General features: G+C 42.2%; 1 protein-coding gene across 4 annotated transcripts in view; it reads right to left on the bottom strand.

Annotated features, from left to right (window-relative positions):
• The window catches only part of NEURL1 (neuralized E3 ubiquitin protein ligase 1), a 266176-nt gene that overhangs the window by 21608 nt on the left and 230412 nt on the right, over positions 1-14156 (bottom strand). For all 4 annotated transcript variants that reach the window (XM_007057860.4, XM_043551727.1, XM_043551726.1 and 1 more), the window contains one exon: positions 5608-6288. In XM_007057860.4, the coding sequence (XP_007057922.2) occupies positions 5608-6288 (681 nt within the window). The remainder of the gene's footprint in view (positions 1-5607; positions 6289-14156) is intronic.

The following is a 14156-nucleotide window of genomic DNA, read 5'->3' on the forward strand; positions in this document are numbered from 1 at the left end:
CAAGAACATGAAACCTGAAACAATGAAGTTCCAGGTTGTTTTGGTTGCACCATGGGCTGCTTCTTCCTCTTTTAATGTTCTCTCACAATTGAAGCAGTGTCCTTTCTCTGTTATGAATCTTTCGTGGGTTGGGATGAGGGTAGAAAGGGGAACATACAACATTAGGTTCCATATATGGTATGCAAAGCCTGTGTTTCATTTCTACTTGGTTACTCAGTCTCCTAGAGATCAGCAACATTCTAGTCCTCTGTTTTGTGAATGCCTCCCTTACACATGATAGAGTCACAGAATTTAAGGTCACAAAGGACTATTGTGATAGTCTAGTTTAGCTGCCTGCACAACATAATCCAGAGAATTTCATCCAGAAATTCATGCATCGAGACCAGTAATTTGTGGTTGAACTAGAACAAATTTTTGAGGAAGAATCCACCACATCCCCTGATAATCTGCTCCAATGGCTAATTACCCTCACTGTAATTACCCTTATTTCCAGTTTGAATTTGTCTAGCTTCAGTTTCCAGCCACTGGGTTATCTGATGACTTTGTCTGCTACTTTAGAGAGCCTGTACTGTCAGATATCACTTCCCCATGTAGGTACTTATACATTGTGATCCAGTTGCCTTCTTGTGATCCAGACACCTTTGCTTTGAACTCTGAGCTCCTTGTATCTTTTATGGCACACCCCTGCAGCCTCTCACCCAACTGCGATGGTGCTTGGGGTTTTATTTATTTTCTGCTTGCTTGAAAGATTAATTAATCTTAATTTTCTGTTTTATTACTTCCCCTAGGATGAAATTAGTTCTAGTGAATTATACTGGATTGATAAAGACTGAAGACCACACCCCTGTTTATTGCACCAGCCCCTGCAGTGTCCTATCTCAGGCCTTGATCTTATAATGAGCTCTGTGCAGGTGCAGAGGTTTACCCATGTGGAATTGTTTCTATGATACTACAGTACTTCTCGATCCTTAGCCCAGGAAATAACTCTGATATCTCTGAAACTGGTGGGGCAGCTACTGTTGGTAAATGTTGACTCTGTAATGGCAGCTACTATAGGCCACCAGACAGTCATCAGATGGCAATGACTTTCATTTGTTATCACCCTTGGACATAGCCAAATGGCTGAGCTAGAGGTGGAAAAGTCAGTATCTAATAATCAGTCTCCTGAGCCATCCAGTCCTCTAATTCACCTTTCTTAATTCTTCTAATTGTGCAGTGGCATTGCCAGTGGCCAGGAATAATTTTATCTGTATTGCAGAAAAAGCAGAATGGCTGGAGAGAACACAACACCTTGACTTTAAATTCCTGGCTTTTGGAGCTAATGGCACAGCTCTTTGTTCCTTTAATTCAGTGTGGTGGCTTTACCTATTTTAATAAGGGCTTGAGTGATACCCCTAGGAAGAGATTTAAATCTGCTTTATAATTGCTGCGCTAGAATAAGCAACCATAATGGTGCCTTTTGCACTGTTTGTGTCTTCATTTCTTGTTGTCGTAATAGAGCTTTTGCATGTTTCCCATTCACTGCCAGAGAAGATGGATATAAATGACATTTCTTATGCTTCAGATTCACTATGGCATCATAGAACCTAGAGCAGTGGTTCTCAAACTTTTGTACTGGTGACCCCTTTCACATAGCAAGCCTCTGAGTGCGACCCCCCTTATAAATTAAAAACACTTTAAAATATATTGAATACCATTATAAATGCTGGAGGCAAAGCGTGGTTTGGGGTGGAGGCTGACAGCTTGCAACCTCCCCCCCTCCCCCCCGTAATAACCTCACAACCCCCAGAGGGGTCCCGACCCCCAGTTTGAGAATCCCTGAGCTAGAGATAGGAATACTCTATTAGGTCATCTAGTTCATCCCAAGGCCTGGAAATGATCGATCCGCATGACTGATCCTGTAACTAGAGTATCATGAAGCGGCTAGTATTGGTGAGAGTCTGGTAACTGCTCTGTATAAACAGCCCAACTGTGTTAAAAAGACTGACATTTTATAACAATCCAACCTAAGACTGCAAAGTTACATTTATGGTTTAGACATGTGTCTTATAACATAGGTAGTGCAAATGTCCTAACATTGTACTGGATGATGTTAGTTACTGTCTAGCCAGCATTACAATAGATGTACCAGCAGAGGGATCCTTATCCTTCCTTTGGGGACATTAGATTAATGCCAACAACTCCCCTCACTTATACTCCACTTTACAAAAATTCTAGCTTGTCCTCTTACAACCGAATTCAGGAGACAGTTCCCGTGTGGGCTCATGATACAGCTGGCAGAACGGGTGATTTGGTATCAAAGTAAACTGTGGCATGGTGGCAGCCTGATGGTTCTATTCTTTCCTGTGCCTACCAGGCCAGATGGGACCTTCCTTCTCAAGTATAGTATCATTTAATCCTCTTTATTCCCCACCCAGGTCTCTTTGGCTTGATCTACCATTATCAGAATGATGTGCTAGCTGGAAAAAAAAAAACCAGCCAGGGTCTCTGAACAGCACAGGAATGGTAACCAAATTGGATCCCAGTGGCTATTAGAAGATGAATAGTGGGTAAAGCAATAAATGATAGTGTCACATTTGTTATGCTTAAGCATTTTAATTACCGCAGGATGTTAGTAATAAAAACTTATGCCTAGGGTTCATAAGTCTTAAACAGATCACTTAAGGTCTTTCTTCTCCTATTACATTGCTAATAAGTCACTATAATCAAACCATATCATGCAAGAAAGCCTTGCAGACAGGTGGGCAGGTTCACCCCAAATCATCGTGCAAGGAGGTTATGCCCATTTCCTAAGAGGAGACTTTAGCCACTAGCTCTTCCAAAAAGAATTTGTTTTTTCTGTTTAATGGAGAGATTATTTTTGTAGTGGGCCTTTAAAAAACCAAGGGCCATATTTTCAAATTAAGTAATTATCATAGAATCATAGAATATCAGGGTTGGAAGGGACCTCAGGAGGTCATCTAGTCCAACCCCCTGCTCCAAGCAGGACCAACACCAACTAAATCATCTAAATTACACCGACAAATCCCATTAATTAGCTATTTGCATGTGCAGTCCGGTCATTGTGTGCCCAAAGTAGGCACCTAATTGCAAGCCTAACTTTTTTTAAAAAATCTGTTCCTAAAAGTGAAGTAATGCACTGCAGAAAGATTAGCTTTCTTACTCTGAAATCGGTCATGCTTATACTGGGACTCAGATACTACAGCAAGGAGCACATTCTAAACGCATGATTCACTTGAGATGTAGATATGAGCTTGCAAGATCACCAGTATCTAGCCAACCTATCATGCATTATGATAATCATATTTTCCCTTAAAATGCACCTTGGAAGAGTGAAGAGAGATGTAACTTCCCATAGGGACTTATAGGCACATTGCAGGTCTGCAGTCTGCCAGGGTTCCTAAATTCATACCTGAGCAGGAGGGCTGACATGACATTGGGGAGTGGAGTGGAAGAGAACAGACAGTAAAAAGAAGTAGGAGACGGTCGGACTGTCTGTCTCTGAGGCTTGGTCTACGCTACAGAGTTAGGTTGACATAAGGCAGTTTAGGCCGACCTAATTATGTCAGTGTACACACTACAGCCTTGCTCCCTCCAACGTAAGTGCCCCACTACACCGACATGACATTACTCCACCTCCACGAGAGGTGTAGGGCTTGTGTCGGTGTAGTTCGCGCGAGGCAGTGTCCGTGTAGACTCTGCAGGTACTTACATCGGCTGTTGGCTGTCTTCTCAATTTCACAGCTCCGTGCTGGAGCGGGGAGTATCATGAACTAGCCATGGTGGTGAACGAGTAGCCAGGCTACCCAGACTGCAAGTAGCGCACAGAGGGAGCAGCATCTTTCAACCATTCAGCTTCAAACAGGGATTTGAAAAATTCTTTGGTTGACATCATGTACCAGAAATTTGGAAGAAATTCAGCTAAATGACTTTTCAAAGCCAAGTTCCTGCACAGCCTTAAACTGCTGCTTCTCCCTCCATAGCAAAAGTGACACTCATTAGAGGATTTTAATTAACACCTATTTGTAAATCCTTTACGGAGTATATAAATTATCAGCGTATTGCCATTGTTTTTGCCTAATATGGTGAAACTTCTAACGTCTGGGTCCAGCACTACAAGATAGCCTCCCTTTAGCTAAGGCTGAGGCTCAAGTGCTTTCCTAGGTTATCTCTACACTTTAAATGCTGCAGCTGAGACACTGTCGCACTTCAGCATAGACAATCCCCACAGTGATGGGAGGGGTTAATCCACCTCCCTGAGAAGTGGTAGAATTATTCTGTCAACATAGCATTGTCTGCCCAGGGGGTTAGGCTGGCATAGCTCTGTCTCTTGGGGGTATGGATTTTTCACCCCTCTGAGAGATGTAGCTATGCTGCTGTACGTTTTCACTGTAGATTAGCCCCTAACGAAATATCTTGCATGTACTGTTAGCAAATGACCCCCTTGTTATTTACATATTGGATATAAACTAAAAAGAAACTGCTCTCTGAGGGCCAAATCTTGCTCGCACAGCCCTCACTGCGAGTTTTGACACTGACATCAGCAGGACCAGGACTTGGTCCAGTTTCAAGGCTAAGATAAAGAAGACAGCTTGCACAAGCTACAGTGCTTGTGCTGGCACACAGCAGATACCTGCACACACAAATGTAAGTGTGTACAAGCAAAGATGAGTGCACAAGCATTTTTTGCATGTAGACTTCCATTGTCATGCTTTCAAAATATTTCCTTCAGTGTTTGTTCTACACTTTCCACCTAGAAACATTCCAGTTAAAGGGACACTGTTGAGATAAAAAGAAAAGGAGGACTTGTGGCACCTGAGAGACTAAAGAATTTATTTGAGCATAAGCTTCTGTGAGCTACAGCTCACTTCATCAGATGCATGAAAGCTTGTGCTCAAATAAATTTGTTAGTCTCTAAGGTGCCATAAGTACTCCTTTTCTTTTTGCGAATACAGACTAACACGGCTGCTACTCTGAAACCTGTTGAGATAAAGATCATCTATTTTAAAAGATTTACTTACCTGCATCACTTACGCTTGCCTAATTAAAACAGAATGGGTTGTAAACATCTCATTGTTTGTTGGATTTCTGCCTTGCACTCAGATGGGAGCATGAAACAGTAGTTCATTTCACTGTGGCTTCTTTGCATAATCTAACACGAGGGATTCAGGAGGACTTTCTCAGGTGACTGGTCTTGTGGTTAATGCATAGGAACAGGCTCTGCCATAGATTTTCTGCGGGAGCTAGGGCAAACCATGACACCTCCTTTTCTCTATATGCAAAAGGATTACACTTCCTTATTTCACCAGGAGATTATGAGGATTAATTTGTCTGTATTTGCAAAGAGCTTGGAGACCTTTATATGAAAGGTGCTATAAAAATGCAAAGTACAGTATTCTAACTCAGTATTCTTGGGTGTAGGTTCACAATACTACAGAGGTCTTTGGTTTTTTTTTTTGGGGGGGGGCGGTGTTTGTATAATACTTTTTGTGTATGTGGCCTAAAGTAAACTGATTGCCTTCTAATATTTTAATTCAATTCCCCTCCCCACAAATCAGACCTCCTCAAAATTTTTCACATGAAATTTTAAAATACAGACAAACATACCCAATACTCGAATTTGCATAACTGCTCCATGTAAACCAAAGAACATCCAGAGGGGCTGGGAACAGTCCACGCAGACCTGCATGCCGGCGCTGGCACCATTATGGCTCAAATGCAGTTCGCCTTCCGAATTCACCATAAACCCCAAGATGTCTCCACTCTGGAGGGGCACCAAGATTCTACAGACTGCCCAGAATTCCTTCCTGTCAACCAATGATTCTGGGTTATAAGGAAGGTCACTGGGCCTCAGAGTACTAGGGTCACAAGAGGTCACTCCGTATGACAATGTGCCGGAACGGGAGGCATTTGATTTGTTAATTTTGACAAAAATGGTTTCATTGATTCTAAGGGGTCTGCTGGTGAAAACCAAAGTCCTCTCTTCCCGGGCATGTTCCAGCCGGGCCACAGTTTGGTCGTCCAGGATTTTGATATGGGCTCCCCTGAGCTGGTGGAAGCGGAGGTCACTTTCGAGCTGGGATGGGAAGAGATGGGAATGCTGAGAATTGAGGGAGTTCTGAGGGATGGGACACATGGTGGCCAGCACATGGAAGTTCTCTTCCTGGAGGTTGAGGTCGCAGAGGCTCACGGACAGCCGGGTATCCTCTGTCTCCCTGCGCAGCGAGGGCCGGCGAATTGCAGTGAAAGATCTCGGACGCAGGCAGTCGGGAGGAATAATTTCACTGTCTGTGAAACCAAACGAGAGAGAGAGAAGGATCACTCAAGAAATAATAAAAATATCCAGGATTTTAGGACTCACTGGTGGTTTGATTGAAAAGCAGAGGGCTTCTGCCTTCAATAAATTTTCCTTAAAAAAAAAAAAGAACAGAAGAGCATAAGATAAAATAGTTGTGCAAGTGTATGTTAGTTCTGTGCTTTCCCCCTAGCACCGGCATAACCATAATCACGGCATAACCCAATGCCGACAGACTCAAACAATAGAAAAACCTGACCGAGAGGAACTCCTTGGGGAGGGGAAGCAGAGATACATCATTAATTTATTGATCGATAGCGATAAAGGTTCTGAGCTTTTATGCCTTGTCAATGTCTATAGTCACCTCTCACAAGGGCCTTGAAATGAGTAACTAAGTAGATATTTGGATTTTAAAACAAAATGCTAGTCTTGTAAATTTCAGTCCTATTTGTTATTCGTTACCTCTTGAAATTTAATTAATATTTCTAGCGATAATTAATCGCCAGCCTACCCGTGTTTGCAGAAAGACAGCACAGAAGCGGATAATATCACAGCTCAGGAATTTTCTATAAATATAGCACAATCGCTCATTATCTCCAGAACAAATAATTAAAAATCAAACTGGCAGATAAATAACAAAGACAGAAGACACATACGCATTCAAATGCAACAGAGAAAAAATAATTACACATTATCCTTTCTGTTACATCTCACTTGATGCTTCAAAAGCTGATCATCAATTTAGTTCCTCTGCTAAACAATGTAACCAGCTGGTTTTAATACCTAAATTACTTCCATTTGGTACAATCTGAGCCATGTTGCTACCTGTCAATGGTAAAGAGCAATAAATGGAGGAAAAATGTTGAACCAACATAGTTTACAAACCTAAGCCCTGATCCTGCCACCCATGCTTAACTTTATGAACTATGAGTAACTCCTTTGATTTCAGGAACTATTCAGTGCGTGTAAAGTTAAGCATGTGTCTAAATCTGTGCAGGATTGAGGCCTTATTATACCAGTTGTGGGCCATACCTAGGAACCTTTCTCCACTTCAGTGGACGCTTTGCCTGAGTAGGGACTGAAGAGCAGATTGCGGCTATAAGCCAAGGTCCAAATTATGTGGGCTCAGGAAACTCCACTCTGCAAGAAAAGCCGCTTAAGGATTTTTTGTTGACTCAGCCAGAATTCCTCCATGGGCTCTGCAGGAGCACACACAGGGAGCAGCTCCACCACCATTTGAAAGGGTGCAGCATGAACCCCTCTACTGCCCATGCATAGCCATGGCCCTCTCATCACAACCCCTTCGAGAAGGCTATCATCACAAGCAGCATTAGCTTGAAATAGCGCCTGTGCTCTTCAGTCCAACAGGAACGGCTCACTGTGCAGGGGAGCAGGTGGGAGGCAAAGAAAGACTCCATGTACCTATCCTCCAACGCTGCACACTCACACATGGCTTCTGTCCCCAAGCAAGGGCCTCAAGATTTAGCCCCAAAATGGCCCAGCATTGACATGCAAGGATGAAACAGAGCAACTGCAAAGCAGAATGTAACAACCCCAGATTCTAATTTAGGACAAGAAGCAAACCTGGTACTAGGTGAAGTCAGAGGAAGAACGTAGGTGAGGAGACATTTGATTAGTCAGCATCTCAGAGCTAAAACTCTCTTAAGAACATAAGAATGGCCATACTGGTCAGACCAAAGGTCCATCTAGCTCAGTATCCTGTCTTCTGACAGTGGACAGTGCCAGGTTCCCCACAGGGAATGAACAGAACAGGTAATCGTCAAGTGATCCCTCCTGTCACCCATTCCCAGCTTCTGGCAAACAGAGGCTAGGAACACCATCCCTGCCCATCGTGGCTAATAGCCATTGATGGACCTATCCTCCATGAATTTATCTAGTTCTTTTTTGAACCCTGTTATAGTCTTGGCCTTCACAACATCCTCTGGCAAAGAGTTCCACAGATTGACTCTGTTTGCTAAACTTCTCCCTCAGATTATTTATTTTACAACAGCACATGGTCAGAGCCTTGAGTCCTCTGGAAGACGGCACCCCTGTTAGGATGGCACTCCCTAGCACCTCTCCAGAATACTGGTTCAGTACTGACTCACCAAGGAGAAATGCCATCTCTATTGAATCACTGAGAGCACATCTTGCAACATAGGGGTTCTCACTAGTGGTCTCTTATACCATTTCAACCCCGCTTATTTTGGGAGATCTGACAAGATCACCCCCACAGGTCGCTGGGGTGCAGTGTAACCTCTTTGGTTTGCTTAAACTGAATTGCTCTAGTCTCCTCTTTAAATAATCTGCTATTTCCAGAGAATGTTGGAATATTCAAAATTAAAAACAGACTGTTTGTATCACGCGATTGATTCTCCTCGTCCTAGGAACAACTCCGAGCCCCAGCAGTTAATGCAGAAAAAGGAGCAGAACAGGAACTGGTGTTACCCTGGATAATTTAGATAGCAATTGCACTAATGCTTTCTATTATATTGGCTAGTGTTTATGTCATCACTGCCCCTGCTGGATAGAATCAGACTTCTGTCCCTCTTCCAGGCTGGAAACCCACAAAGGAAGAAAAAATGAATACTGGCAGCTGACGCAGATTCTTCTGTGTAGGTGAACTGGTAGAGACCTTTGTGCATAGAAACAGAAGGTCCTTTAAATTTCATTCCCCTTAACCACACATGGGCAGCCTAGCTGACAACTGTCATGTGTGGGTAGCTTGCAGTCAAGATTTCAAAAAGCTTATTTTCCACAAGGATGCTTCACATTTCCCTTCAGCTGCTGGACAAAAAAATTGAATGGAGGTTTAGGGAGAAAGACTGTTTTGTGGCTGAGACACTGGACAAAGCAAGCAGACCTACATTCTATTCTGAACTGTTACTAACTTAACTTGGTTTTGGACAAGCAATTCAACCTCGCAGTGGCTCGGTTTCCCCATATAATATGGCCCATCCATACAATGGCAATAACATTTCTCAGCCCCACAGGGTGGCTTGTGAGGCTTAATTCATGAATGTCGGACAAAAGGTTTATAGGAGAGCAAAGTATTATTAATGCATAAAAGGGATTTGTGAACATCTAAAAGGGTGGATCTTTTAGGGTTGCCAGCCTGATCCTACTGATCTGATTTTTGATAAATCGAAAATGACGCAGGCGAATTCTAAAATCCCATTATAAGGAAATTAAAATATTGAGATTCATCCTGCATGAATGTAAGTAGTGTATTGACATGAAGCACGGAACACCGCTTATGCAGAATAATACATGAGCTGTGGAGTTATGAACAAATAATTCCATCTGATCATTATGGTGAAATCTCAAACAAAAGAGAGGACATTGGGTGGTCAGTCATCAGCAGAATCCCACGCTGGCATTGTTTTCTTGCTTCAGTGCAGCTCTATTTCTCACTTTGGCAGTACAGAACAAACTGCTAATCAGACACTGCTCCATGATCCAGCCTTGTTTCTCTGCTACAGCCAATCTCCAGCGTGAATGTTAAGAACATTTAAGACAGACTGTTTATTAGTTTCAAATGTACTGTGTGTGTGTCTATGCGCGTGTAGTGTGTGTGTGAGAATAAAATTGCACAATTAGTCCACATAGTGAAATTCTGGAATGTGAGGTAGAGACACTGCTAGTTTTCACCTCAGTATATTGCCCCAATCAGCATGAAATTTCTCATTTCTGACGATGTCTTACTCTCACCCCAAATATCAGAGGGGTAGCCATGTTAGTCTGTATCCACAAAAACAATGAGGAGTCCGGTGGCACCTTAAAGACCAACAGATTTATTTGGGCATAAGCTTTCATGGGTAAAGAACCCACTTCTTCAGATTCCCAAGGGATCCCAAAGAGTTTAGCCAACTGTGCAACATTATTTAGGAATCCTTGGGTTTTACCACGTTATTGATGTCAGTGGAAGTTTTGCCTGAGCAAGGATTGAGGTGACAAAATGAGCAAGGAATTCAGGGTTTGACCCCCTACACTGAATTATGATGATGGAGACAAGTGATTTCTCAGTTATGTATCTAACAGATAGCAACAACAGTGATATAGTAGGAAGTGACCAGAGTGTTCTACATGGAAAGGATTTTCCACTATGCGCTTTTTTTTTTGTGGAAGAGAATCTGGGGCACTCTAGGTGTGGTTGTTTTTTTAAATTTCTGGGCCATACAAATCCCTTTTTCTCTTTTCTAGAGGATAAGGGTAAATTATCTGACTGATAAGGGAGCGGGGGATATGGGCGAGAAGAAGTTTTTAGATTGCTTTCACTTCTCTGCTGCAAGTTTTTCCCTTTTAGGGGTTTCAGAGACTACAGCCTCACACAAAACACCAACTGTTTAGCATGTCATACCCTCCCTAGGCAGTGGGCTTCAAAGGATTCCTGCTTCCAATTCAGATGGTTTGGAAAAAAAATCCCCAGGGTTCTGGGTAGCCCCTAGCTTAATTTAATAAAGCTTCAAACCAAGGAGTTGGCTGGGGGAAGTGGAGGGGTTATCAGAATCCTCATTCCAGGCTCTGCACCGCCTACATCTCTGCTTTGCTTTCTGTCTGCACCTCCTCCTCCTCCTCCTCCGTGCTCTGCCAGCTACTCATTTTTTCATGCTGTCTGCTGCGACCTGAAAGAGGCTCCCTGATCAACCAAGACGCCCCAATGACACTCCTCCATCAAGTCCCCCCTAAGAATGCTCTTCTTTGAGCCAGCCTTCCACCACTACTCATCCCTTCATCTACCACCAAACATCCCTCTTCAAAGGGATAGGGGGAATGTGGTACCTCAGCTACCTCTGCATGCTGACTGCTGGCAAATGTTGACTTCTTAAGGACACCTCCTGTATATGCATATACAGATGCGTGCACATACAACCATGGAGAGAATTATAATCTACAGCACTAATAACCCTACAGCTACAAGACCCAAAAGGCACATATTATTGTCAGCATTTATAACATAGTGATTTTGTTTTATCCATTCACCCTCCCCATTGTTGATACTTTGTCTATTGTCTACCGAGGAGCTTGATCCTCCAAGGTGAGGGGCACCTGCAACTCCCACTGACTTCCTGCAGCACCCAGGATCCAACCCACAACTCACAGCATCAAGTGCTTCACCTGCAAGTTTTTGGGCACAGGGACTTTCTCCTTCTGTCTTGTCTGCAAAGCACTGTGCACACGTATGGTGCTAGAAATAATACATGATCCCAGTAAATGACCTGCCAATATATATTACATGATGTGTATATACTGCAAGAATGATCTAAAGAGGGTCTAATACGAACAAAGGAAATTCAAGTATTAGGACTGGAACAAAAGAGTCTCTAAGACATTGGGAATCAGACTCATGCATGTCCTTTGATAAAAGAATACATTGCATCATAAAATGAAACTGCTTAATAGGAAACAGGAGTGTAGAGATTGCAAGGGAACAAGGAGAAATGTAATTGTATCTGGACACGACTCCTCATTTTCTGTTAATTAAGTAAAAGGGATCAGCTCTGAACTCACTTGAATCAGTGTAATCCACTGAAGGAAACAGAAGTAAAAAGTGGGGGTGGGGTGTAAAAAATTCCCTCTAGCATTTCTCTTCATTCTTTCTGCTTTCCCTCCTCCCACCAACTCCATTTCTTCTCCTCTTCCTCCCCTCTCCCCCGTGTTCATTTGGTAATTTTGTCTTACTAATATTTTCACTGAACGTTATATCTCCTTGTGGAGTTTTTGCAACTAAAACCCTGAGAACTGCAGCACCCCCAAAATGCTCACTGATGTCAACGGGAATTGCAGGTCCTGAGTCTGACGTCTATTGACTGAAATGTCATATGCCCTTTCAAAATCAGCCTCCGCAAACGGGGTTTTACCATTCTACTTGTGCCATTATGTGGGGACTCCACTCACAGTCAAGAAAACGGACCAGAGCTCCTTCTGAAACTCTCAGGGAGGAGCCCTCCGGGAAGATGGGCATGATTCCAACACTTACGATGGGTCACTCCCTCCTCCAAGGTCTTTAACAGGAGTTGTGCGGCTAAGAGGCTGTTTGGCACCGCTTTGAAAATTTAGGGGAAGTGTCTGAAATATAAAGCAGATGTGCCAGGCTGTAAAGCAACATGGCCGTTAGAGATGAGCTGAAGTGATCTGGCAAAAAGCAACCCATCTTTTGGATGAGAAGTAAAACTGTGTAACAGGGCACTTGCAGGCAATCAAGATCCAACATCCCACATAAGAGTAGGATGGTAAGCCCAGCTTTCTCACTAAAAATCCCAACTCAGACCTCTGCCTTTGCCAAACTCTCCTTGCAGTTGTTCAGTGGTATTCTTCGCTTTCCGTCCTAAATTAGTTGTGCAGTGCACAGTATTAGACAGTTTCCCCTTTTCAGCCCAGCAGTGGCTGCATTTCAGTGGCAGGTGGAATGATTGCTGTGCTCAGTATAGAATTCGCTTTGTAAAGTACTTTGAGGGGACTGAGGATGGAAGATGCTGTATATATGCAAATTTATTATATCTAGAGCTCGGTAAAATTTTTCAGATGAAATTTTATTGTGTCAAAAGATGCATATTTGGGTTGACTGAAACATTTTGCAGATTCGTGTTCAATTTGTCAAATTGTTTCAGCTAAAAATAAAATAAAATAAAATAAAATAAAAAATTTTCCTTTTAATGTTTTCTAAATGAAGTGTTTTGATTTTATTTTCAATTATTTTTGTTTTGAATTTTACTTTGTTTTTTAAAGGTAAATACCTTCAAAAAAATAAATGTTTTTGTTTGACCCGAAACAAAATTTTTTCTGGTTTTTTCATTTGCCCATTGTATCCCCAAAGTCAGGATCTAGGTTCAGATTTTCCCAGAGTTATAGGACATTTGGTTCAGGCCCATCTCTAGTTTTGTGATATGTTTCTTAGAACTTTTTATTCTACTTGGGAAAGCCAAGAAAATGGAAAAACAAACTCACCCTTATTGAAAATAAACCAAAGTAGAAAATTCAAGAGGCAAACAAAAGAGAAATGAAAGGAAGGGGAGACAGAGACATTGCTTGTAGTAGTTAAGAGACAAAGTCAATCTCATAAAGAATGGTAGGAGTGCTTTTACTTTTTGGCAATGTACCAAAATAGACACATTTTCTAAAAAAATAAACTTATTTGCTGTCAGAAAACTTGTATTCTCCATGTGAGGTCTGAGGAGCAGACAACTGCCTTTCTGAGCTATCATCATGACCCTGTGGAAACCTAGAGTCACAGAATGTACATGATCAGACTGTGACGCTTTGCCTAGTTTTGTTTTATTTTTTCTGTTACCTTTAAATCTTGAAGTTATAAGACCTGGGGGCACTCCACTGTGTTTACTTCTCATAAACACTGAGGCGCCGGAATGCATCTTCTCAGTTCATACAAAGAAGCCACTTTGGGAGTCTTATTGTAGATGTGGGAGGCAATTGGATAAAATCCCACACAGGAATGACTCATACTTAAAACTTTCTCTGCTATACACAGAGAAATTCAACTCATCTCAATACATTTCCCCATAAGAACAGGCTGAAAAGTCAAACTACCTGACTAATTTCTGACCCACCATCCCTTCCTACTGCACCACACAAAAGAGACACGAAACCCAAAGTCTTTAGTTAAATAAAGATCTAGTTATAGTCATATTGTTTATGACTTTATTTTAAAAGTCTTAATATGCCATTTTAAATAAAGCATGCCCTTTCTATCTTCCCTACAGGAATACACAACAAATTACAGTCAGTGGAGAAATTCCTTCCTGATGTAGCTCCATCAGCTTTAAATGTAAGATCATTTTCCTTGTCTTCAAGAGCAGGTACAATTTAGCTCCTGCCTAAATAGTATCAGAGCTTGGGAGCCCAC

The sequence above is a fragment of the Chelonia mydas genome, chromosome 7 (genome assembly GCF_015237465.2).
Source record: "Chelonia mydas isolate rCheMyd1 chromosome 7, rCheMyd1.pri.v2, whole genome shotgun sequence".
Lineage (NCBI taxonomy): Eukaryota > Metazoa > Chordata > Testudines > Cheloniidae > Chelonia > Chelonia mydas.